At 36.2% G+C, this 23,415-nt stretch overlaps 1 protein-coding gene across 1 annotated transcript in view; it reads right to left on the bottom strand.

The window, feature by feature from the left end:
- Positions 1-23,415, bottom strand: part of PIK3CB (phosphatidylinositol-4,5-bisphosphate 3-kinase catalytic subunit beta) — a 198,878-nt gene that overhangs the window by 60,788 nt on the left and 114,675 nt on the right. The window contains exons 8-11 of the mRNA XM_032869583.1: positions 13,541-13,792; positions 12,121-12,217; positions 8,930-9,060; positions 6,672-6,722 (exon numbers count right to left, since the gene is read on the bottom strand). Of these exons, the coding sequence (XP_032725474.1) occupies positions 6,672-6,722; positions 8,930-9,060; positions 12,121-12,217; positions 13,541-13,792 (531 nt within the window). The remainder of the gene's footprint in view (positions 1-6,671; positions 6,723-8,929; positions 9,061-12,120; positions 12,218-13,540; positions 13,793-23,415) is intronic.

Below are 23,415 nucleotides of genomic sequence, written 5' to 3'. Positions count from 1 at the left end.
TTTTTTAAAAAGATTTTATTTATTTATTTATTTGACAGAGATCACAAGTAGGCAGAGAGGCAGGCAGAGAGAGAGGGAGGAGGAAGCAAGCTCCCCACTGAGCAGAGAGCCCAATGCAGGCTAGATCCCAGGACCCTGAGATCATGACCTGAGTCGAAGGCAGAGGCTTTAACCCACTGAACCATGCAGGTGCCCCTTGATGTTAATTTTTATTACTTCATTAGGACAGTGTCTACTAGGTTTTTCTGGGATAAAGTTAACAAGAAGTATTTTGTGGGCCTATTTTGAGACTAACCGTCCTGTTTACCATCAAACTTTCACCCACTTGTTTTAATAAACATTTATTACTGTATCTCGCACCTAGGGTGCCTGGGTGGCTCAGTTGGTTAAGCATCTGCCCCAGCTTAGGCATAATCTGGGGGTCCTGAGATCTAGCCCCAAATCGGGCTCCCTGCTCACTGGGGAGTCTGCTTCTGCCTCTCCCTCTACCTGCCACTCCCCCTGTTTCTGCTTTCTCTGTCAAATGAATAAATGGAATCTATTAAAAAACAAAACAAAAACAAAAACAGATGTGCCAAAATGTTAACAGGTGGGGAAGCTGAAGAAAGGTTATATGGGAATTCTCTGAATACTTCCTGCAAATTTTCAGTTAAGTTGAAAAATTTTTTTAAATTTCTGATATTTCCTTCCCTAAAATTGAGGGCTGTAAAAACTCCAAATCATTCTCCTAAGAAAACTTCTTATGTAGATTTCTAGGACTTGTGAACACTGGCTTAAGTTATCACATCTGCATTCTCCAAAGCCAACCATTAAAATTTTATGCCTGAGTTTCCACAGTAGAAAATAAGATAAAATTATAATATGGACATTTTAGATTAGAGCAGGGTTTCTAAACCTCAGTGCTATTATTATTTTGTCTGTACATTGTAGAAATTTAGCAGACCCCTGAACTTTACCCACTAGGTGCCAGGAATACCCTCACAACCAAGAAAACCTCTAAACAATGCCAAATGGCCCACAAAGGGCAAATTAGCCTCAGGTTGAGATCCACTAGATAAGAAGATAAAACTGCCAATTCTATAATCATAATTCACAAGGATCACATTTTTCCTATTCTACAGACCCAAGGTCCTTGGCACATAACTATTTTTAAAAATACCAGCACCTGGGGCACCTGGGTGGCTCAGTGGGTTAAAGCCTCTGCCTTCGGCTCAGGTCATGATCCCAGGGTCCTGGGATCAAGCCCCACATCGGGCTCTCTGCTCTGCAGGGAGCCTGCTTCCTCCTCTCTCTCTCTGCCTGCCTCTCTGCCTACTTGTGATCTCTGTCCGTCAAATAAATAAAAAATCTTTAAAAAAAAAGTAAAAATAAATTAACATATTCTTTAAAAAAAAAAAAATACCAGCACCTATTAGGATGGCTACTGTCAAAAAAACACAAAAGTGATGGCAAGGATGTAAAAAACATTGCTTTTGTAGCTGGTGGGAATGTAAAATGGTACAACTATTGTGGAAAACAGTATAGCAGTTCCTTAAAAAAATTAAAAAAGAAAACTAAAATATGATTCAGCAATTCTACTTCTGGGTGTATATATATCCAAAAGAACTGAAAGCAGAGTCTTAAAAAGGTATTTGTATATTCATGTTCATAGCAGCATTAGTTCAAGTCCAGCATCGGGCTCCTTGCTTAATGGGCAGTCTGCTCCTCCCTCTGCCTGCAGCTCCCCCTGCTTGTACGTACATTCTTTCTGACAAATAAATAAAATCTTAAAAAAAAAAAAAAATGCAAGTTAAAGTAGTGTGACATCAATTTTTTTGTCCAATGGATTAAAATACTAAAAGGGTTAAAAAAGTATTAAAAGGGTTGGAGGACATGTAAAATGATACTAAATCTTCCACAGTGTGGCTAGGGTTATAAATTTTAAGGTATTTTAAGGTACAATTTGGCAGAATTCTTATTTAAAAAGGGATGCTTTTGATCTAGTAATTTCACTTCTAAGAATCCATCCGATAAAATACATGTATGTAGGGGCATGGGGCTAGTTCAGTCAGTGGAACATGCGACTCTTGGTCTTGGGGTCAGGAGTCCCCATGCTGGGTACAGAACCTACTTAAATAGATAAATACATACATACATACTTTTAAAAACACAAAATACATATTTAAAGAAGAAACCCTAAAATATTCATTACAACACTATTTTAGTAAAGAATGGGAAAAAAAAAACAAAAAACAAAAACAAAAAACCAGGAGTATGTATGTTCAAAAACTAATAGCTGCTAATAATGCCACAGAATGTTGAAAAAAACTTTAAAAAGTGGGGAATGCCTGGGTGGCTCTGTCAGTTAAGCTTCTGACTCTTGATTTAGGCTCAGGTCGTGATCTCAGGGTCCTGGGATCGACCCCTGGGAGTCAGGGGCTTTGCACTCATTTGGGAGACTACTTGAGGATTTCTTTTCCACTCCCACTGCCTTTCCCACTGCCTCTCCCTCTGCTCACACTGTTACTCTCTCACTCTCTCTCTAAAATAAATAAAATCTTTTTCAAAAAGTAAATAAAAAGAGGGATGCCTGGGTGGCTAAGTGGGTTAAGCCTCTGCCTTCTTATCTGTTTTGGTACAGGCTTATTTTATTATATCTCACAGATACTGTACTACATTTTTTCACAAATTGAAGGTCTGTGGCAACCCTGCATCAAGCAAGTCCATCAGCACCATTCTTCCAACAGCATTTGCTCACTGTCTCTATGTCTCATTTTGGTAATTCTTTGAATATTTCAAACTTTCTCATTATTATTATACTTGTCACAGTGACTGGTGGTCAGCAACCTTTGCTGTTACTACTGTTAATTTTTTGGGGGTGCCATGAACCATACCACAGAAGATGGCAAACTTAATAAATGTTGTACCCATTCTGATTGCTCCACCAACCAGCTGTTCCCATCTCTCTCTCTCTCCTAGGGCTTCCTCATTCTCTAAGACACAACAATATCGATATTAAGCCAATTAATAACCCTACAATAGCTTCTAAGTGTTAGAGTGAATGGAAGAATTGCACATCTCACACTTTAAATCAAAAGCTGTAAACGATACAGCTTAGTAAGAAGGCATGTTGAAAACCAAGACAGGCAAAAGCTAGGCCTTTTGTGCCAAAAAATTAGCCAAGGGGTGAAAGCAGAGGAAAAGTTCTTGAAGGAAATGAAAAGTGCTACTCCAATGAACACATTAATGACAGGAAAGCAAAAGAGACTTATTGCTGATATGGAGAAAGTGTTTGTGGTATAGATAAAAGATCAAACCATTCCCTTAAGCCAAAGCCTAATGCAAACAAGGCCCTAACTCTCCTGAAGTCCAAGAAGGCTGAGAGAGATGAGGAAGCTGCAGAAGAACAGTTTGAAGCTAAAAGAAGTTGTTTAAGAGGTTTAATATCTCCATAACATAAAAATGCAAGGAGAAGCAAGTGTTGACATAGAAACTGCAAGAGGTTGCCCAGAAAATCTAGCTAAGATCATTAATGAAGATGGCTACACTAAACAACAGCTTCTCAATGTAGATGAAATAGCTTTCTATTAGAAGAGAATGCTATCTATGACTTTCACAGCTAGAGAGCAGAAGTCAATGCCTGGCTTCAAAGCTTCAAAGGACAGATGGACTCTCTTTCTGGGCGCTAAAACAGCTGGGGACCAGTGCTCAATGACCACTCCAGAATCCTAGGACACTTAAGAATTATGCTAAATCTAGTCTGCCTATGTTCTATATATGGAACAACAAAGCCTGATGGCAGCACATATGTTTACAAGATGGTCTCACTACTGAGACCTACTGAGACCTTCTTTTCAAAACATTAATGCTGACAATGCTCCTGATCACCCAAGAGCTCTGATGGAGATGTATAATGAGACTGATGTTTTCATGCCTGCTAACACAATATCCATTCTGTAGCCCATGGACTGAGGAATAATTTTGACTTTCAAATCTCATTATTTAGGAAATAAGATCAAAGGTACATACAGAGTGATGCCTCTGATGGGTCTGGGCAAAGTAAACTGAAAACCTTCTGGAAAGGATTCACCACTCTAGATGCCATTAAGAACATTTGGGATTCAATGGAAGAGGTCAAAATATCAATATTTACAAGGAGTTTGGAAGAAGTTGATTCCAACCCTCACAGATGACTTTGAGGGGTTCAAGAACTCAGTGGAGGAAGTAAATGCGGATACAGTAAAAACAGCAAGAGAACTAGAATTAGAAGTGAAGCCTGAAGATGTGACTTAATTGCCGCAGTTTCATGAAAAAAACTTGAACGGATGAGGACTTGCTTCTTATGGATGAGTGAAGAAAGTGGTTTCTTAAGATGGAACATACTGCTGGTGAAGATGCTGTAAAGACTATTGAAATGACAACAAAAGATTTAGAATATTACATAAACTTAGTTGAGCAGCAGCAGGGTTGGAGAAGACTGACCTAATTTTAAGAGTTCTACTGTGGATAAAATGCTACCAAACAGATTGTATGCTGCAAAGAAATCATTCATAAAAGGAAGAAGAGTCAATTAATGCAGCAAACTGCACTGTGGGCTTAATTTAAGAACTGCCACAGCTATCCCAACAACCTTCAGCAACCCTGACCCTGATCAATCAGTCGCCATCAACATCATGAACTTCTATCAGCAAAAAGATTACAACTTGCTGAAAGATCAGTTAATGATCAGCATTTTTTAAAATAAAAAGTATTTTTAAATTAAGGCATATATACATTGTTTTTTAGGCATAATGCTACTGAACATGTGACAGACTACAGTATCATGTAAACCTAACTTTTATATGCACAGGGAAACCAAAAAATTCACAACTAATGTTATCATGATATTCCCTTTATTGCAGTGGTCTGGAACAGAACCCACAGTATCTTCAATATAACTGATGGACAAACTGGTAAGTGTATACTTGTAATAAACTTCCTTTATTTCACTAAAGAGAAGTGCTCAAAGTATTTATAGTAGATGACTTGCGCTGCAGGACTATGGATATTTTTGAGAACTCCAAGGGCAAAGCAGAAGACACCCTGGGCCAGACATTTCTCCAACTAGCCAACATAAAATAGTGCTTTGATTCTGTGTAAATGATAAAAACATACATTATCTCCATTTTGCCACCTGGCCTCTCTATTATTGTCATTTTATGTAAATAAAATGTATGCTCTATACTGAAAACACATGAAAATTATAAACAGGTTAACATGAAAAGAGAATATCAGATTAGACTTGGCAACATCTTAAACTATTTTAACAGTCAAAAAATTAAGCTAAAAAGTATAAGTGACAGGGGCGCCTGGGTGGCTCAGTGGGTTAAGCTGCTGCCTTCGGCTCAGGTCATGATCTCAGGGTCCTGGGATCGAGTCCCGCATCGGGTTCTCTGCTCAGCGGGGAGCCTGCTTCCCTCTCTCTCTCTCTCTCTCTCTCTGCCTGCCTCTCTGTCTGCTTGTGATCTCTCTCTGTCAAATCAATAAATAAAATATTTAAAAAAAAAAAAAAAAAGTATAAGTGACAGAAATATTACAAATATTGTAAACTAAACAAAATAAGCTATTTTGTAGTCTCTGGTAAAAATGATAGGCATAGTGTGTATGGCAGAAACTGCCGTTTGTCCCACAGTATTCTTTCTGCTCTTCCTTTATTAACTAGGATCTCTTATTCTTAGCCAAGCATATGCCTGGCCTACTAAAGACTGTATTTCCAGCCTCACCTGTGGTTAAAATATGGCCATGTGACTAATTCCTAGCTAATAAGATGTGAGCAGCAATGAGGCGTATTAATGATTTCCTCAAAAAAATAGGTGTGGCCTCTATTCTTGCTTTTCCTGTTCCTGCTGGCTGGACCATAACAATATGAGAAGCTGAAGCACTAGTATTTAACCATGAGACAGAAACTACATATTAACAAGACAGAGCACCAAGATGGAAGAAAACTGGTTCCCTAGCACTGTAAATCCTGACCTGATTATATGTGCTGTTACATGTGAAAAAGAAAGAAAATTATAGCCTCTTCATTCAACTGAATAATATTTAAAAGAACAGTACTGTTACTCTATGAGGAGGTGCCACGGCATCTCTTAAAGACTAGCTACTGAGGGCACCTGTCTGGCTCAGTCAACAGCACATCCAACTCTTGATCTCAAGGTTTGTGAGTTCAAGCCCCAGGTTGGGTGTGGAACCTACTTTAAAAAATAAATTAACTAGGGGCGCCTGGGTGGCTCAGTGGGTTAAGCCGCTGCCTTCGGCTCAGGTCATGATCTCGGAGTCCTGGGATCGAGCCCCACATCGGGCTCTCTGCTCAGCAGGGAGCCTGCTTCCTCCTCTCTCTCTGCCTGCCTCTCTGCCTGCTTGTGATCTCTCTATCAAATAAATAAATAAAATCTTTAAAAAAAAAAAGAAAAAAAGAAAAAATAAATTAACTAAATTAAAAAAAAAACAAAGACAAGCTGCTAAGCCTGTGCTTATATCAGAAAAGGGTTTACCATTAAACACAGAATACCTACAAACAGCTGCCATTCAACAAAACATTAGTATGTACATATTCACATACAGTCTCTAAGTCATCAGCATAAATCAGATGAAGGTAACTAAAAATGAGCATGTTATAATAAGAAAGGGCCATTTAAAATCTTGATACTTACTGATACATTAGCACTGTCACTGCTTGCAATCTCAGCTGCCTTCTCAATTATCTGTTTAAAAAAGTTTTCAATTAAATTCTGGCGCTTGTATTTATAAAATTTTAATTGTAAATGATTATAATTGTACTTAGACTACAAGAAACAACATAGGGTCTGGCATTTCTATGCTTTATAATGTAAACATGAATTTTAAATGCAAAATGGTATTATGCGGTGATTCCCAATCTTCAAACTCCTGACAACTGAGAGTCAATGGTACTGTGACTCCCAGGGTATACTACTAGCATTGTCTGTAGATGAAATAAGCAATGGCTTGAATATGTACCTGAAATAATTCTTTGGTATGTGAAAGAATTTTAAATACAGGTAAATATTTTCTGATTAAGAAAATGCAAAGATATGTAAGAATTACTAAATAAGTAAGTTTTTCTCATTTGTCATTTTTTTTCCTAAATTAACATAAAAAAGTAGACTATCAGGGGATAATCTAAAAGTATCTGAAGATTTATAACCAGTTACTGACTTACATAATACTAAATGAATAATTTAACTGAATCCTCAAATGTAAAGTGTAGTGACAACTCTTATCTTATTTCATACAGTTTTTATAATGACAAAATGAAATTAGTTATTAAATTATCAATATTATCAATAACCATAAAATTGTCTTGAAAAGCAAAATGTACACAAATGATCACAACAAAAATCATTAAATTAAATAAAAAGAATACAGGGAACTTTCACTTTTTCTATCTGTATTATTTGATTTTTTAAATGGTACACTTATAAATTATACAATTTTTATAAAATCCCAGTAAGTATGTTTATATATATTTAAAGACAAATCCTCTATTGCAAGTTGATTTTCAAAGATGTACTCTCTAAGAGATTACAAAGGCAAAAGGAAAGTTTAGTGACTTAAGCAGTGTTGAAATAATACATTTTAAAGAAACTGGACTTCTCTTGAAATATAACATGAAAACTATATGTATTTGCATAGGATAGTCATAAAAATGCTTCAAAAAGCACCTCATTTGATCCAAAAGAAACTATAACTGATTGTTGAACACATACTATTAAGTGAACACAAAAATAGTCATAGCTTAGAGTATAAAATGTATCACAAGTAACTATGCCTTCTGGTTAAATTGCTATTCTAAGGAATAAAGCCATGGCACCAATGCAATGGATGAGTCAAAAATGCACCTTTTCCAACTCAGTGTACACTAAGGTATATGGTTCTTGACATATGTGGGATTTCAACTGTATTAACCACAAAATTTAATTTGGTTGTATATTACTGATTAGAAAATCATTTCAGATGAATTGGAAATGAAAAGTTACCTTATGTGGATAAAATTCAATGAAAATGAGAGTAAAGAAGAAACATTAGGTAACAAATTTAATTTACATATTACTTTAAAAATTTACTCTATACAGGTCTGGCAGTGCTGAATTTTAAAATATGATTAAGTTTAAAGATGGATTAATGTGAATATTATTTAGTATAATACTAATTTTTAAAGGAAGCTTTTCTCATATAGATGAAGGAAATAAACTTTTTACTATCTGAGAATCTGCTCCAAGATTTTCTCATAAAAATTGCATCAATCATACCTGCAACAAAGATGCCAAACTTGAAGATAAAACATATGATTGCTTAGCTCTCAGAATGTAAATTAGCACAGCCCCATTTTCAACTCCAGCAGATACCCTCCTGATACCTAAGATAAGCAGTTTGTATACTAAGGAAACATGTTTAGAAATGGAAGTCCTTGCTATAGATTCTATACAAGTAACAGTACCTTAGGAAGTCTTACTAATAGTAATAGTCAACATAAATCTTCTGTTCTTTGAATACCAATTCTGACACAGCAGTGACCATGTCTTTAATTCCTAAACTAAGATGCTGGGCAAGCTTCAATGTATGTATCACATACTCAGACTTACATGAATGCATTTACTATCATTTTAAATTGAAAAGAAACTGAGAGAACAATTATGATTTCCTCATTTTCTAAATGAGAAACCCGACCTTCAAAGATATTATGTCTCACCTGGTCAGTGATAAAGCCAAGATTAAATACAAGTTTAGCTGTCTCCATGATCAGTGGTCTTTCCACTGAACCAAGCTGCCAATGTATGTGACGTTTTGAAAGAGAAACAAACACGGAAAGCTTAAACTATAAACATGCAGAGCCAAGAACTAATGATTCAGTGATTTTCATGCATACTGATTCTTTAAATAATTAGCTTACCTTATCGAAGGGAGGATAATAATAAGGATGTTTTTTATTTTCTGGGAATTTGATATGCAAAGCTGTTGCATTTTCAGTATATGGATTTGTTTGAACAGTTCCCATTGGATTCAACATTTCTTCAAGTTCATCTAAAATATACAAATAATTTTGATTCTTAAAAAATGTTTAAAAAAAAAAACTAAAATAAATCCTTAGTAGAAAATTATTTTACAACTATGCCATCTAAGGAGTTTGGCAGACAATCATATCAGAAAGCTTCTAACTTTCTGTTAATACTTGACACAAGAATTGAATGTGAGTTTACATACAGCTCTAAAATGAGTAAGTTTATAAAAATACCTACCTCACCTCTTTCTTCAAATTTGACTTGTATTCTCAAGCTTGAAAAAAAAAAAACGTAATGGGAACTGTTCTCCATCAATATAAAATGACTCACAGAATTTTTATTACTTCACCACATATATGGATTCCTTATTTTTCCATGGTCATCACAGTACCCAAACTGATATTCTGAGAATCATCAATGACATTCTTTCGGACAAATCTAATGTTGTTTATGCTCCTCAATTAGCCCATAAACTGCTGATAACAGTTAAAGGGCTCTCTGATAGTTTCTGCAACACTCCATTCAAATGGTACTCCTTTAACCGAATAAACTGCTTATTTCTTTAAAGCACTCCCTCTGCTCCCCCATGGTACATTCACAGAATTGTGCATGGGATTCTTAGATTTCAGTGTTCTCATAAAACTTTCATTTCACAGATAAGTAAACTGTCGAAGAGACAATAAACTCAAGAGAACGGAATTAGCAATACAACCTAAAGTCTCTCCTCTCCAAACTATTATCTCTTTCTTATACAGACTTTTAGCACAGCTGTCCTCTCCTAAGGAAATAAAAATCCATTGTGTCCAGGCCTAATGTCCAGATATTATGCATACTCGAATTATTTACCAATGCTAGAAAATATTTTTTATTTATTAATTTGAGAGAGAGAAAGAGAGCAGGAGCAGAGGTGGGTTCGGAGGGGAGGGGAGAGGCAGACTCCCTAGTGAGCAGGGAGGCTGTTGGGTGGGGGGGTGAGGGACAGGCGGGAATCCCATGACCTCGTGTTAGTGACCTGAGCTAAAATGAAGGCAGATGCCAACCACCTTAGCTACCCAGGAGTTCTGCTATAAAATCTTTGAGTATTTCCATGTTTCAGCTCGTTGATCAATTCTTCGCTTGAGCTGTTTAATACTCTCAAATTTCAAATTCTGTTGTCACCCAAAAGGGAGAAATTCTCATTTATATACCTCTAAAGCAGATTTCCCAGCAAATTAAAATCCTACACTTATGTTATCTGGTAGCATTATACTTCTTTGTCCTGCCACATACAATCTAGCTAAAGTAAAATGTAGCATTTTAGTATTCTTACTAACAAACACAGAGAGGTAACCTTGCTTAAAGTGATTACCAAAAAAGCACTCTAATATATTTTATAAATAGAAAGTACAATTTGGTACAACCTCAACTGGAGAGCAATTTGTGATTATCAAAATAACAAACTTATTTATTCTTTTTTTATTTTAAAATTCCAAGTTTTTTAAAGTTTTTTATTTTAATTTCAGTTAGCTAACATAGAGTGTTATATCAGTTTCAGGTGTACAATAACAAATGTATTTATTCTTTAACTTAACAGACCCACCTCTAGCAATTTATCTTAGACATATACCTGCATATAAGCAAGATTATTCACTATAACACTGCTTAAATTATCAAAAGGTAAGTCTGGTTTAAGAACAGCAGCAGAACTCTATATAGATAGATAAGGTTAAAGGGGCAAAAAGAAGAACACTGCACAGAATGCTATTTTAAGACTAGAAGAAAAATAGAAATCTACATTTGTATTTCCTAGTGTATATGCGAAGAAATCTGGAAAGATAAAAAAGCAACCAGTAATGTGATTATATACTATTTAATGATAGCCTAGGGACTCCAGACAATAGATTATTTGTAGTTCCTTTTTTTCAGCTTCACTCCTACTGGGATAAAGTGACAATTCTAGAGCTCATACATGCATAGCAAATGTGTTCATTTATTATTTTTCACATTACGTTTTGTTAGAGATGAAGTCAGGCTCATAGTATGCCAATAATACTGCCCAAAATGGTCTATTTTACTAAAAATACCAGTTGAGTTGCTTGGTGATTCTGGAGAACATGTGTGAGTCTAAATTAAAATTTTCAAAAAGGTGTAACTGCTGAAATGCATAATTTTTACTCTATGAAGCTCACAGTTTCTCTTAAGAAATATATAAATGCACACTACTCTCTTATATTTGGGGGAAAACATGATTAGTAAAAACTACTACAGGTGTATGAGGAAAGGGTAGTAACTGAAGAATATACACACACATAAAATATTAGAACATAAGTTTTAAATATGTCTGTAAATAACTGATTATCCAAAGCCAATTTCTCAGATGTCAACTACTAATAAACATCTTCAAGTATCTGTCACCCAAAAAATAACTTTAAAATGCAAGTAATTTCACAGTTTTATTAACTGTATTAACAAACTATGAAGGCGGGGGGGAATGAAAACCGCCATTATAATGCAAAGTTTATACTAAAAATTTCAAACATTCAGGAAACGCAGTATGGAATAATGGAAAGAATCAAGCAGTCTTCTGTACAAATCCTACTTTTGAACCAAAGTGAACCTAAATTATAAGTCTTACAAAACTGGTTTCCTTGTTGGGGTGCTCTGAATAGTACTTCAGAAATATAGGCATATTGAAGGTGCTCCTCTTAGCTCAAATTTCAGGTTAAAGCCAACTAAACACTTGCTGTGTTTTTACTATTCTTCCCATATTAGTGAATGTTCCTTCTATTAGTGGAGAAATTTAGTACAACTAGAAGCAAAAAGGTTGTTACAAAGAAGACATCGTTCCTTAGGAGAATTTCTCCAAAATCTATAAAAATAAAACTTTTAAAGCAAGAACATACTCACCAGGATAACAAATATCTTCAGATACAAATCACTTTTTAAATACATTAAAACAACCTGTGGGCATCTGCTTTAGAATAAATAATAAAGATACGAAAAGATGGTTTCTTTACTAAACTGAAAGAATAGTGAGTCATAAAGAAACTAAATAGTCCGCATACCAAAAGTTACTCTTTAAGGATTAGGACATAAGTCTTACCAGGAAATGAAGACCAGCTGTGCAATATTATGTCTCCAGATCTCAACTGTCCTTTAAAGTCAAAAACCATCGTATTCACCCATGCTACAGGATAATGCTGTTGAAAAAGGTACCACTGTATAAATATCCTGAAAAAGAACTTCAGCAGGTAAACATGTACACACCCTTTGTTTCAAAAATTTAGATCTAGAAATATCTAGAGTTCCAGATGATTTCCAAAAAAAATCATCCGAAATAAAACAAGCTATACATGGAAAAATATTCTAGATCTTTACAATGGTTCAAGAAAACTCTGAAAGTCAATTAATATCTCATGATGAAATAATGTATCCAAAAAACATTATTTCTTATATAAACAATGCAAATGATGAGGAATTTTTAATGATTCAAGAAAATACGTATGATATATCAGGTTATATGTTTCATGAGCTTTATACCTCATTAAACCTTAACGTAGTAGAAGACAATGTCTGTAGGTATTGTAGAATTTATTTGTATTTCCAAGAAGGAAGCCTAGACACCTAGACCAATTAACTTGGACACAGTTTATCAAAAAAACTTATAAATAGTCAAATACTTTGAGTAAAATTCTTTATCAGTGTAAGAAAAAATACTAAGGAAGTACTCTTCTGTGACTTTTACACCCTAAAATTTATTTTTAAAAAACTGTATGATAATAACCAGAAGAAAAGCCTGCTTAATTCTTAAAGAATAAAGGACACAAATTCATGTACATAAATACAGCAACCATTTTTTTAAAATATATAAAATTCATGTCCCCATCCCTCCAAAACAACTTTTCATAAACTTAAAAGAAAATGAAAAAGACAGGACTAAAAATATGAAATGGAATATGAGAACAGGTACACCATCAATTTCAAAATCTAAGAAACTGAAAACTAAAAGTTTATTCATAATTCGTATGACAACAAAACATGGCCAGAAATGGCATGAAGTTAACTAATATTCTGCATTTGTCTCATTTAATGTGACTATTCACATACTTCACTGCCAAGCAATGATGTGTTTGATTACAGATTTGTGATCCAGGCCCCACAGATGTGTTGAATAAAGTATATGATCTTTCTAAAATTCACAAAAATCTGAATGTTTGAGCATATGTGGCACATAGAATTTCAGTTAAGGTATTGTGGAAATACAGTTTTTTAATCCTTTCATTCTTTTTTATCTATATTTTCTAAAGTATTATATTTATAATGGAACACTTACAATACGGTATTTGCTAAAATAATTTGCCAAAAGAGAAATAAATGAACAGAACATAAAAATGAAGATCTATCATCTTTTTAAAATCACCTCATAGGGACGAAAGTATATGCTATCATTTCACGTTACTCAATTATTTCAAAGACTCTTAAAATTATTCCATTGTAAAAATTTTTCGGTAGTGTATAATTACCACTTTCCCAGATTTCCGGATGGTCTGATATTTAGAGGGATTAATAGTTTTAGTAGACTTTTTTGTTTTCACTTTATCCAGAACTGCATAAACAGCAAAACATAATCGAGCCATTCGTGGCAGATCACAAGTATTTATATCAAATTCCAGTGGTTCATTCCAAATGTGATCATTTTTCCCTGATATCTCTGAGCTTACGATGGTTTTACAGAGGAGTTCAGTACCATGAAAAAGGCCAGCCCTGACATGAACCTGTAATAAGGGAGACAAAAACACAGAATTATGAGTACTGCACCACTGAAACACCTCCACTCTGAAAAACAAACATCTATTAGGAGAAGCAGCACACCAACTCTAGGAAAAACTTTTCGTCCACAGAAACATCAGGCTGTAAGTATCAGTATATAATTCACTAAACTGTTATTTTAACCTGTTTTTCACTTAGTAAGTATAACCAACTAAAAAATGCAGTATGTCTCAATGGTATAAAAAGATCTACAGAAACCAAGACCATAAGTATAAAAACTACTATCACTTGTTCACCTCTACTGACCGTATTTACTTGGGGGTCTTGTCTTTCTCTTTGTATAACTGGAAAGTAAGTGATAGATAAAATGTCTCTGAAATCTCTTTCTACTTCTTAATAATGTACAAACTGGACATTCTAAGACCCACCTTCTTAAAGATATTCTATCCATATTTACAATTATTCTACACATCATTGTGTTTCATTTTTTCCTGAAGACACAGGTCCAGAGTAATCCAGGACATACGCAAAATGTCCCAGAAAATTTTACCCAGTCATTCATATAGTTTTTTATGACATAAGCCAATTAGCTCTAAATTTAAAAGTGAGTAGTACAGAAGTAGAACAAATAATCCTTAAGTTTATATGGAATCACGAAAGACTCCAAATAGCCAAAGCAACCTTGAGAAAGAACAAAGCTGGAGACATCACAATCCCAGATTTCAAGATATTCTTCTACAAAGCTAAAGTAATCAAAACAATATGGTACTGGCACAAAAACAAAGACATCGATCAATGGAACAGAATAGAGAGCCCAGAGATAAATCCACTTACCTGGTCAATTAATCCACAACAAAGGAGGCAAGAATATACAATAGGGAAAAGATATACAACAAGAATATACAACAGGGAAAAGTCTCTTCAATAAATGGTGCTGGAAAAACTGAATAGCCACGTAGAAAAGAATGTAACTGGACCACCTTCTTATACCATATACAAAAATAAACTCAAAATGGATTAAAGACCTAAATGTGAGATCTGAAACCATAGTACTCAAATTACTTCCACATAGGCTACAATTTCATGGATACTGGCCTTAGCAACATTTTCCTAGATATGTTCCCTCCAGCAGCAGAATCAAAAGCGAAAATACACTATTGGGACTAAACCAAATAAAAAGCTTTTTCACAGTAAAGGAAACCATCAACCTAACAAAAAGGCAGTCCACTGAAAGGGAAAAGGTATTTGCAAATGATGTATCTAACAAGGGGTTAATATCCAAAATATATAAAGAACTTACACAACTCAACACCTCCCCAAAATCAAACAATCCAATTTAAAAGTGAGCAGAGGACTTGAACAGACATTTCTCCAAAGAAGACATTCAGATGGCCGAGAAACGTATGAAAAGATGTTCAACATCACTAATCATCAGGAAAATGACATCAAAACCACCATGAAACATCACCTTATACCTGTCACAATGGTTTCAGTCAAAACAAGAAATAACAAATGCTGATGATCTGGAGAAAAGGAATCCTTGTGCACTGTTAGTGGGAATGTAAATTAGTGCAGCCACTATGGAAAACAGTAAGAAGGTTTCTTGAAAAAGTAATAAGAGGAATACCATATGATCCAGTAGTTCCACTATTGAGTATTTACCCAAAGAAAACAAAAAAAAACTAGTTTGAAAGATGTATACACCCCTATGCAGCATTATTTATAATAGACAAGGTATGTAAGCAACCCAAGTGTCCATCCATAGATGAATGGATAAAAAAAAGATGTGCTGTGTGTGTGTGTGATGGAATATTACTCAGCTATACCAAAAGATGAGATCTTGCCATTTGCAACATTAGAGGGTATTATGCTAAGTGAAGTAAGTCAGAAAGAAAGACAACTGCCGCATGATTTCACTTATATGTGAAATCTAAAAACAAATGAACAAACAAAGCAGGAAAGACCCATAAATACAGAGAACAGGGGATGCCTGGGTGGCTCAGTCAGTTGAGCGGCTGCCTTCAGCTCAGGTCATGATCTCAGGGTCCTGGGATCGAGTCCCACATTGGGCTCCTTGCTCTGCGGGGAGCCTGCTTCTCCCTCTGCCTCTGCCTGCCACTCTGCCTGCCTGTGCTCTCTATCTCTCTGAAAAATAAATAAATAAAATCTTAAAAAAGAAAAAAATACAGTGAACAAACTGATGGTCACTAGAGGGGTAGATGAAGGGGATGGGCAAATGGGTAAAGTGGAATAGGAGGTACAGGCTTCAAGTTATAGAATGAATAAGTTACAGGGATGAAAGGTTGAGGATAGGGAATATAATCAATAGTACTGTTACAGTGTTGTACGGTGACATATCGTAGCTCCACTTGTAATGAGCATAGCACAATGCACAGAGTGGTACAATCACTATGCTGTATACCTGAAATTAATGTAACATTGTGTGTCAACTATACATCAATAAAACTGGTTGACTAATAAGTTAAAAAGTGGGTGGTGAGGGGCACCTGGGTGGTTCAGTGGGTTAAAGCCTCTGCCTTCGGCTCAGGTCATGATCCCAGGGTCCTGGGATCGAGCCCAGCATTGGGCTCTCTGCTCAGCAGGGAGCCTGCTTCCTCCTCTCTCTCAGCCTACCTCTCTGCCTACTTGTAATCTGTCAAATAAATAAACAAAATCTTTAAAAAAAATAAAAATTAAAAAAAGTGGGTGATGAAAGTAGAAAAACAATACGAAACACAGACTGACTTTATGGTCAAATGTTTTTACATTGATTTATTCAAATGTGATCTTAGCACACAGTAGTACTCAATTTACTAGTTACTGAATAAATGAATACATGTGAATATATAGGTTCATTTTTTATGGGTTCATTTTTAATTTAAAATGGGCTTATCAATAAAAACTGACTTATTAGAAGTTACTATCCTCATTTTGAAAAAGGTAGTATCAAGAATACCCATTCTATCAAAAAGAGAGAAACATTTTTTTTGAGACAGAAACATTTAAATAGAGATAAGAAATTTTAAGTAATACCATCAATTTTAAAGTTATAAATATTTATATTAGAATTGAGTTTAAAAGCTATTCAAATTGTTTTAATTGCATAAATAAAACTACAGGTTAGTTCATAATGTTCATAGTTCATATAGTCAGTTCATAATGTAACAGGGAAAGAACGGCTTACTTTAATGAACAGTATTCATTTATCTAACTCCCACAAAATAAACACAGATTGGAGTGCCCAGATGACTCAGAGCCTGATGTGGGGCTGATCTCACAACCCTGAGACCACAACCTGTGCTCAGCATGGGGTCTCTCTCCTTCTACCAGTGCACCTCCCCCTGCTCATACACACAATCTCTCTCTCTCTCAAAATAAATAAAATCCTAAATAAAAATAAACACAAATAAAAGGGTTAGATATGTTAAAATCATTAAAAAGCAAAAATTTAAAAGCTATCAGAATAACTACTGAAGCGTGGTGATGGGTTCACAGAAGTTGATTACATTATTCTCTCTACTTTTGTGTATGTCTGAATTTTTCCATTAAAAAAAATTTTAAGCTAGGGGCACCTGGGTGGCTCAGTGAGTTAAAGCCTCTGCCTTTGGCTCAGGTCGTGATCCCAGGGTCCTGGGATCAAGCCCCGCATTGGGCTCTCTGCTGAGCGGGGAGCCTGCCTCTCCCTCTCTCTCTGCCTGTCTCTCTGCCTACTTGTGATCTCTGTCTGTCAAATAAATAAATAAAATCTTTAAAAAAAAATTTTTAAGCTAAAGAAAATCAGTTATTCCAAATACATCTGGATTATTTTTACACAGTAAGATTAAAATAGTAGGGAGTACAAAGAATTGCTAAAAGAACCTCCAGTAAATTTTCAGGCCACCAAGAATTTTCATCTGAATACACACCTGATTGCCCTCAAATTCACAGAAAAGGGATTATTCCTTCTACTCAAAACCTCTAGTTCCATCTTGTTCCAATTTCCCAAGTACTTAGACCTTGCTCCTTTGTTTCTCTGAATTGGAAAAATCCCCTCCCCAGCAGGCTATAAAACCTAAGCATTTCTCTCCTATGTCAAACTCAAACAAAAACCTTCTTTAGAACCCAACAAATCATAATGAGAATGGTGCCAGTGTCTGTCTACTCATGCTTCCTACTTTCAATCCATAATCAAGCCTATACTGTAATACAAGAGGAAAGTGATTTATGACATAATCTTACTATTTTTAAATTTTTTTTTTAATATATTGATTTTTATTTTTTAAAGTAGGCTCTATGCCCAATGTGGGGCTTGAACTCACAACCTTGAGATTAATAAGAGAGTCCCATGCTCTACCAACTGAGCCAGCCAGGCATCCCTATAATGTACTTTTTTTTTCCCTATAACGTACTCTTAAATGAAAAATAAAATAATTCAATCATTCTCACTAAAAGCATATTCACATTTTGATGGTGCAAAGAAATGAATACAAATAAAACTAATTATGGTAGGATAGCAAGAATATTGGTGATTTATCATTCTCTTAAGTAATCATAGATTGTATTTTATAATGTTATCTTTAAAATATTTTAAAATTACTATTCTAGAAAGTACAACACAAATCAGCTAGATGAACTTAAATTTAAGATCCTAAATACAGGCATAACACCAAATGCTCACAATCAATTCAAAACTCATTAAATTTAATGCAAACATGAGTGAAAATGGAAATCATTTTTAAAACAACTACTAAGGGTGCCTGGGTGGCTCAGTCAGTTGAGTGTCCCACTCTTGATTTCAGCTCAGGCCATGATCTCAGGGTCGTGGGATCCAGCCCTGCACTGGGCTTCACAGTCAGTGTGGAGTCTGCTTGAGATTCTCTCTCTCCCTCTGCCCCTCCCCCCAACTCACATGTGCACACGCATAAACTCTCTCTCTCTCTCTCTGTAATAAATAAAATCTTTTTTTTTTTTTTAAACCCATCCAAGGTTATCTGTTTTTAAACAGTGTCAAAATCTTAAAGGGTGCCTCAGTGGCTCAGTGGGTGAAGGCTCTGCCTTCAGCTCAGGTCATGATCTCAGGGTCCTGGGATCAAGCCCCACATTGGGCTCTCTACTCAGCAGGGAGCCTGCTCCCCACCTCTCCCCAGGCTTCTGCCTGCCTCTCTAACTACTTGTAGTCTATCAAATAAATAAAATCTTTTAAAAAAATCTTTAATAAATAAATCAATAAACAATAGAAAATGTCAAGATTGAGCAGCCATAGCCTTAAGCAACTTTTAAGTCCATGTCTCTACCCTACCTTAAATACTATTTCCCTGTGTTCCCTGAAATAAGGCAAAAAGTCTGGGGATTCATTTTTACTCTGTGAAGAATGTAACAATAATTATAAAAGGACTTATACAACTGCACGTTTAGGAAATCTTTGTATTTTCCTTTACTCTATACTCAAAGTAAACTGTGAGACACTTACCATAGTAGTAGAATTTTTAATAGCCAAGACAAAAACAGGAATAACAATTATTCTTTATATATATATATATATATATGAATAATTATTCTATAAAGAAAACTGCAATTGCCTATAAGAACCATAATTATTTTCTCCTAAGCAATGGAGAAATGGCCCTATCATGAAATGCTCAACAAATGGCATTTAGTGTTAGTAAAATTATATGGGAGGTAAAAAGAGCACAAAATCCAGATTTCGAAGTTTTCCTTTTCTCCCTGATATACCTCAGGAAGACTGAGCACCAGTTAATAAACACACAGTGAATGGTAATTTTAGTTTATCAAGAGGTTAGGAAAAGTTCCACCACTATCATACCAGTCATTATCTTAAAAGAAGTTCAACAGGAAGAAAGGAAAGCGGTGCCTATTGCCTAGGCAAAGACAAACTCCCCTGGCATGCCTTAAGAACCGAAACCACTATGGCACAGCTAGAGGCACATCAGGGGGCCACACTGGTGCTTGGGTTGGAGCGGTGAACAGCAAAGTCAGTGCCAACTGAGACTACTAAACAGGAATGGAATTTTTTTTTTAAGATTTTATTTATTTATTTGACGGGGGATGGGGGGGGCACAAGCGGGGGGAGGGGCAGAGGGAGAAGTAGGCTTCCTGCCAAGCAGAGAGCCCTATGTGGGCCTCGATCCCAGGACCCTGATATCATGACCTGAGCCGAAGGCAGGCTCCTAACAACTGAGCCACCCAGGCACCCAACAGGAACAGAATTTAAATCACAGAAAGACTATTTTGTTTTCAGGTAAGAGAGAAGTTTGGGTATAAGGTAAGATGTGAAAACAGAGGCAAGGAGATCACTGGGGGGAGGCTGTTGCTGTAATTCAGGGAGAGACAATGAAGGCTTGAGCTATGAAATGGTACGGAAGACAAAGAGGAAAGAATGGATAGTAAAGGATTTCAATGAGGTAGGATCAACAGTATGTGATCAACTGATTAAATATGGTAGGTAAGGGAAAGTGGTGACTCCAGCTGCTTTACCAAATATAAGAGGAAAAGGAGTTAAAGGAGTTAAGAGAATGAGCTGGGGGACACTAAATAAAGTTGGCTTTAGAAATGTGTACTGGGGCACCTGGGTGGCTCAGTTGGTTAGGAATCTGCCTTTGGCTCAGGTCATGATACCAGGGTCCTGGGATAAAGCCCCATGTTGGGCTCCCTGCTTAGCCGGAGGCCTGTTTCTCCCTCTCTCCCTGTCGCTCTCTCCACTCATTCTCTCTCTGTCAAATAAATAAAATCTTAAAGAAACAAAACAAAAAGTACACACTGAGGCATGTGAAAACAGGAATCTGGAACTGAAAAGATAGCTGGGCTACAGGCAATAGCTTGAGAATTATAAGAGAAGGAGGTACAGTTTTTTCAATTTTCTTACAAAGAGGATATCAGTAATTGTTTTCCAAGATGTGAAGAATCCAAATGAGATGAAAAACACTAACAGGTGTTGCTGAGGCAGGGTGCACATGCCTCAAGCAAACAATCCATGTGACCTCTGAGTTCTGTGAGATCTCTCAAGATCTCTGTAGTGCTTCCTCTCCTTCCCCTCAGCCACACAAACCAAAACATATCTAGAACCGGACTTTCCCACCACACCCTAGCATCTCCAAATCACTACCTGCTACATCTTACTCTCTACTCACCTCCCCTTCCAACTCACTCTGACACTCCTACAGGATAATCTCCTTGCCCTCTTTAAGGCCTCCATTTCAATGACCAATACTCCCCCCAATCCCCGCTTTTCTCTATCAGCTTTGTCTTCACCAAAACTCTCCATCAATGGGTGTCTCTCCTCTGTCACACTCATCTGAAGTCCCTATCCTGGATAAACCTAATTATCTGCCTCTCCTCCATACTACATGGTTTGGGGTCAAGACCGACCAGTCTCAAATGTAAAATTATTCTTTCATCATTGCAAGAATATTTCTTACCTTTAATTAACTGCTGAAAATTTACATAATCATTTACTCTCCTATCAGATGAAAACTATTTTTTAAAAATGCAAACAAAGCCCCTATTTAAGCTCCTTTTTTTTTGTTAGGTTTTCTGTTACCCGAAGATGCCATGCTTTGATGGATACCTCCTGTCAGTCAAACTACTCTATTTAAAAGTTATAAAATATTAGAATAATAAAATACTAGTCCATTATTATTTATAAGGTAAGGAAAGCAAGTAACGAGAAAGATCAAATTATGTAACAAATAAAAAAATCAGAATCTAATACTCACCAATTATAGATAGAATACTGTTACTAAATTGTGAAGTCATGTCAGTGGGGCAGAATGAGGATGGTAAGTATGTTGGGATGAAGTAAAGGGTTTAAAGAGTATTTTCCCTCAGAAAAATGCATGCTGCTACATATGCACCCGAAGCTCCACAAATCTCCAAGTAAAGATATATGGCGGGGGGCGGGGAGGGGCGTGCGCCTAGGTGGCTAAGTGGGTTAAAGCCTCTGCCTTCTGCTCAGGTCATGATCCCAGGGTCCTGGAATCAAGCCCCGCATGGGGCTCTCTGCTCAGCAGCGAGCCTGCTTCCTCCTCTTTCTGCCTGCCTCTCTGCCTACTTGTGATCTCTGTCAAATAAATAAATAAAATCTTAAAAAAAAAAAAAAAAAAGATATATGAGGGGTAAGGCAGGGGCTGTCATCTATTATCACACGATCCTCCCCTTAGGAACTTCATGTTCTTTTTTTTTTTTTTTAAAGATTCTATTTATTTATTTGACAGATCACAAGTAGGCAGAGAAGCAGGCAAAGAGAGAGGAAGGGAAGCATGCTCCCTGCTGAGCAGAGAGGCCGATACAGGGCTCTATTCCAGGACCCCGGGATCATGACCTGAGCCGAAGGCAGAGGCTTTAACCCACTGAGCCACCCAGGTGCCCCAGGAACTTCATGTTCCTGAGACTACTTTAATTCTACTCTAGGCTCACCTGACATTAAATGGCCACAACAAAGTCTCTGCTGCCTCAACCTTACCCAAAACCCAGTCTGAGGTAAAAATATGCATACAGAATTTCCTGAAAGATACACAATATATTTTTTTCTTTGGGAAGTTCAAATATACATGGTTGAGTGTAACACCCAGACTGAATTACTTTGGTCTCTTACAGAATTTTCCTGGGGTGCCTGGATGGCACAGTTGGTTACGCCTCTGAATCCTGGTTTCAGCTCAGGTCATCTCTTAGAGACCTGGGCTCTGTGCTCAGTAAGCTGTCTGCTTAAGACTCTCTCTTCCTCTGCCCCTCCCTGCCTGCATTCTCTCTCTCAAAATAAATTAATAAACTTAAGGAAAAAAGGACTTTTCCTATTATACCATCAATATTATATTTTAAGTTTAGCCAGTGAAAATATTCTACAAAGGAAAGACATGTGAGAGGCACCTGGGTGGCTTAGTCAGTTAAGTCCAACTCTTGGTTCTGGCTCAGGTCATAATCTCACGGTCATGAGATGGAGCCCTGCTTCAACTGACATGCTCAGTGAAAAGTCTACTTGGGAGTCTCTCTCCCCTTAGCCCCCCCCACACTCTCTCTTTAAAATAACAAATAAATCTTTTTTTTTTTAAAGACTGAATGAATTTTTAAATTCTACCTCTGAAACTAATAATATACTGTATGTTAATTATATTGAATTTAAATTGAAAATTTTTTAAAGAAGAAAAGATTATGTGAAACATTATTTTATCTACTGTAGTGATGCTGGCATGGGTGTTGGTACCCACTCTATCTCCTCTTGTGTCTCCTTCAGAAGGAACCACTAACATCTCTCCATTTAAGCAGTATGAAAATGAGTTCTAGACACGTGAATAACTAATTTGTTTATCTAAGGAAATTCTGAATACAACTGACAATGTTTTTTTTGCTTTGACCACTAGCTCTATTGTAAGAAAGCAAAATCTGTAGTTTAACATCAAGCACTTATGGAGGATCTTACCATATACATACTCTCTGTGAACCTTGCTCCTGACTATTAAATATCCTCAATTATTTTCTAAAAAGTCAAAATTTTGTATACGGACACTGTGTATGTGTTGTGAGAGAGAGAGGCAAAGAGACAGGCGGAACGAACACACATACACTTAGCTCAAACATTTGTAAAGTGAGATCTGGTATATCATAAATAAAATAAAATATCCTTAAGACACATTCT

The sequence above is a fragment of the Lontra canadensis genome, unplaced genomic scaffold (genome assembly GCF_010015895.1).
Source record: "Lontra canadensis isolate GAN:19392208 unplaced genomic scaffold, GSC_riverotter_1.0 scaffold38, whole genome shotgun sequence".
NCBI lineage: Eukaryota > Metazoa > Chordata > Mammalia > Carnivora > Mustelidae > Lontra > Lontra canadensis.
The sequence above is the reverse complement of the archived record's forward strand: the minus strand, read 5'-3'. Positions and strand labels throughout refer to the sequence as shown.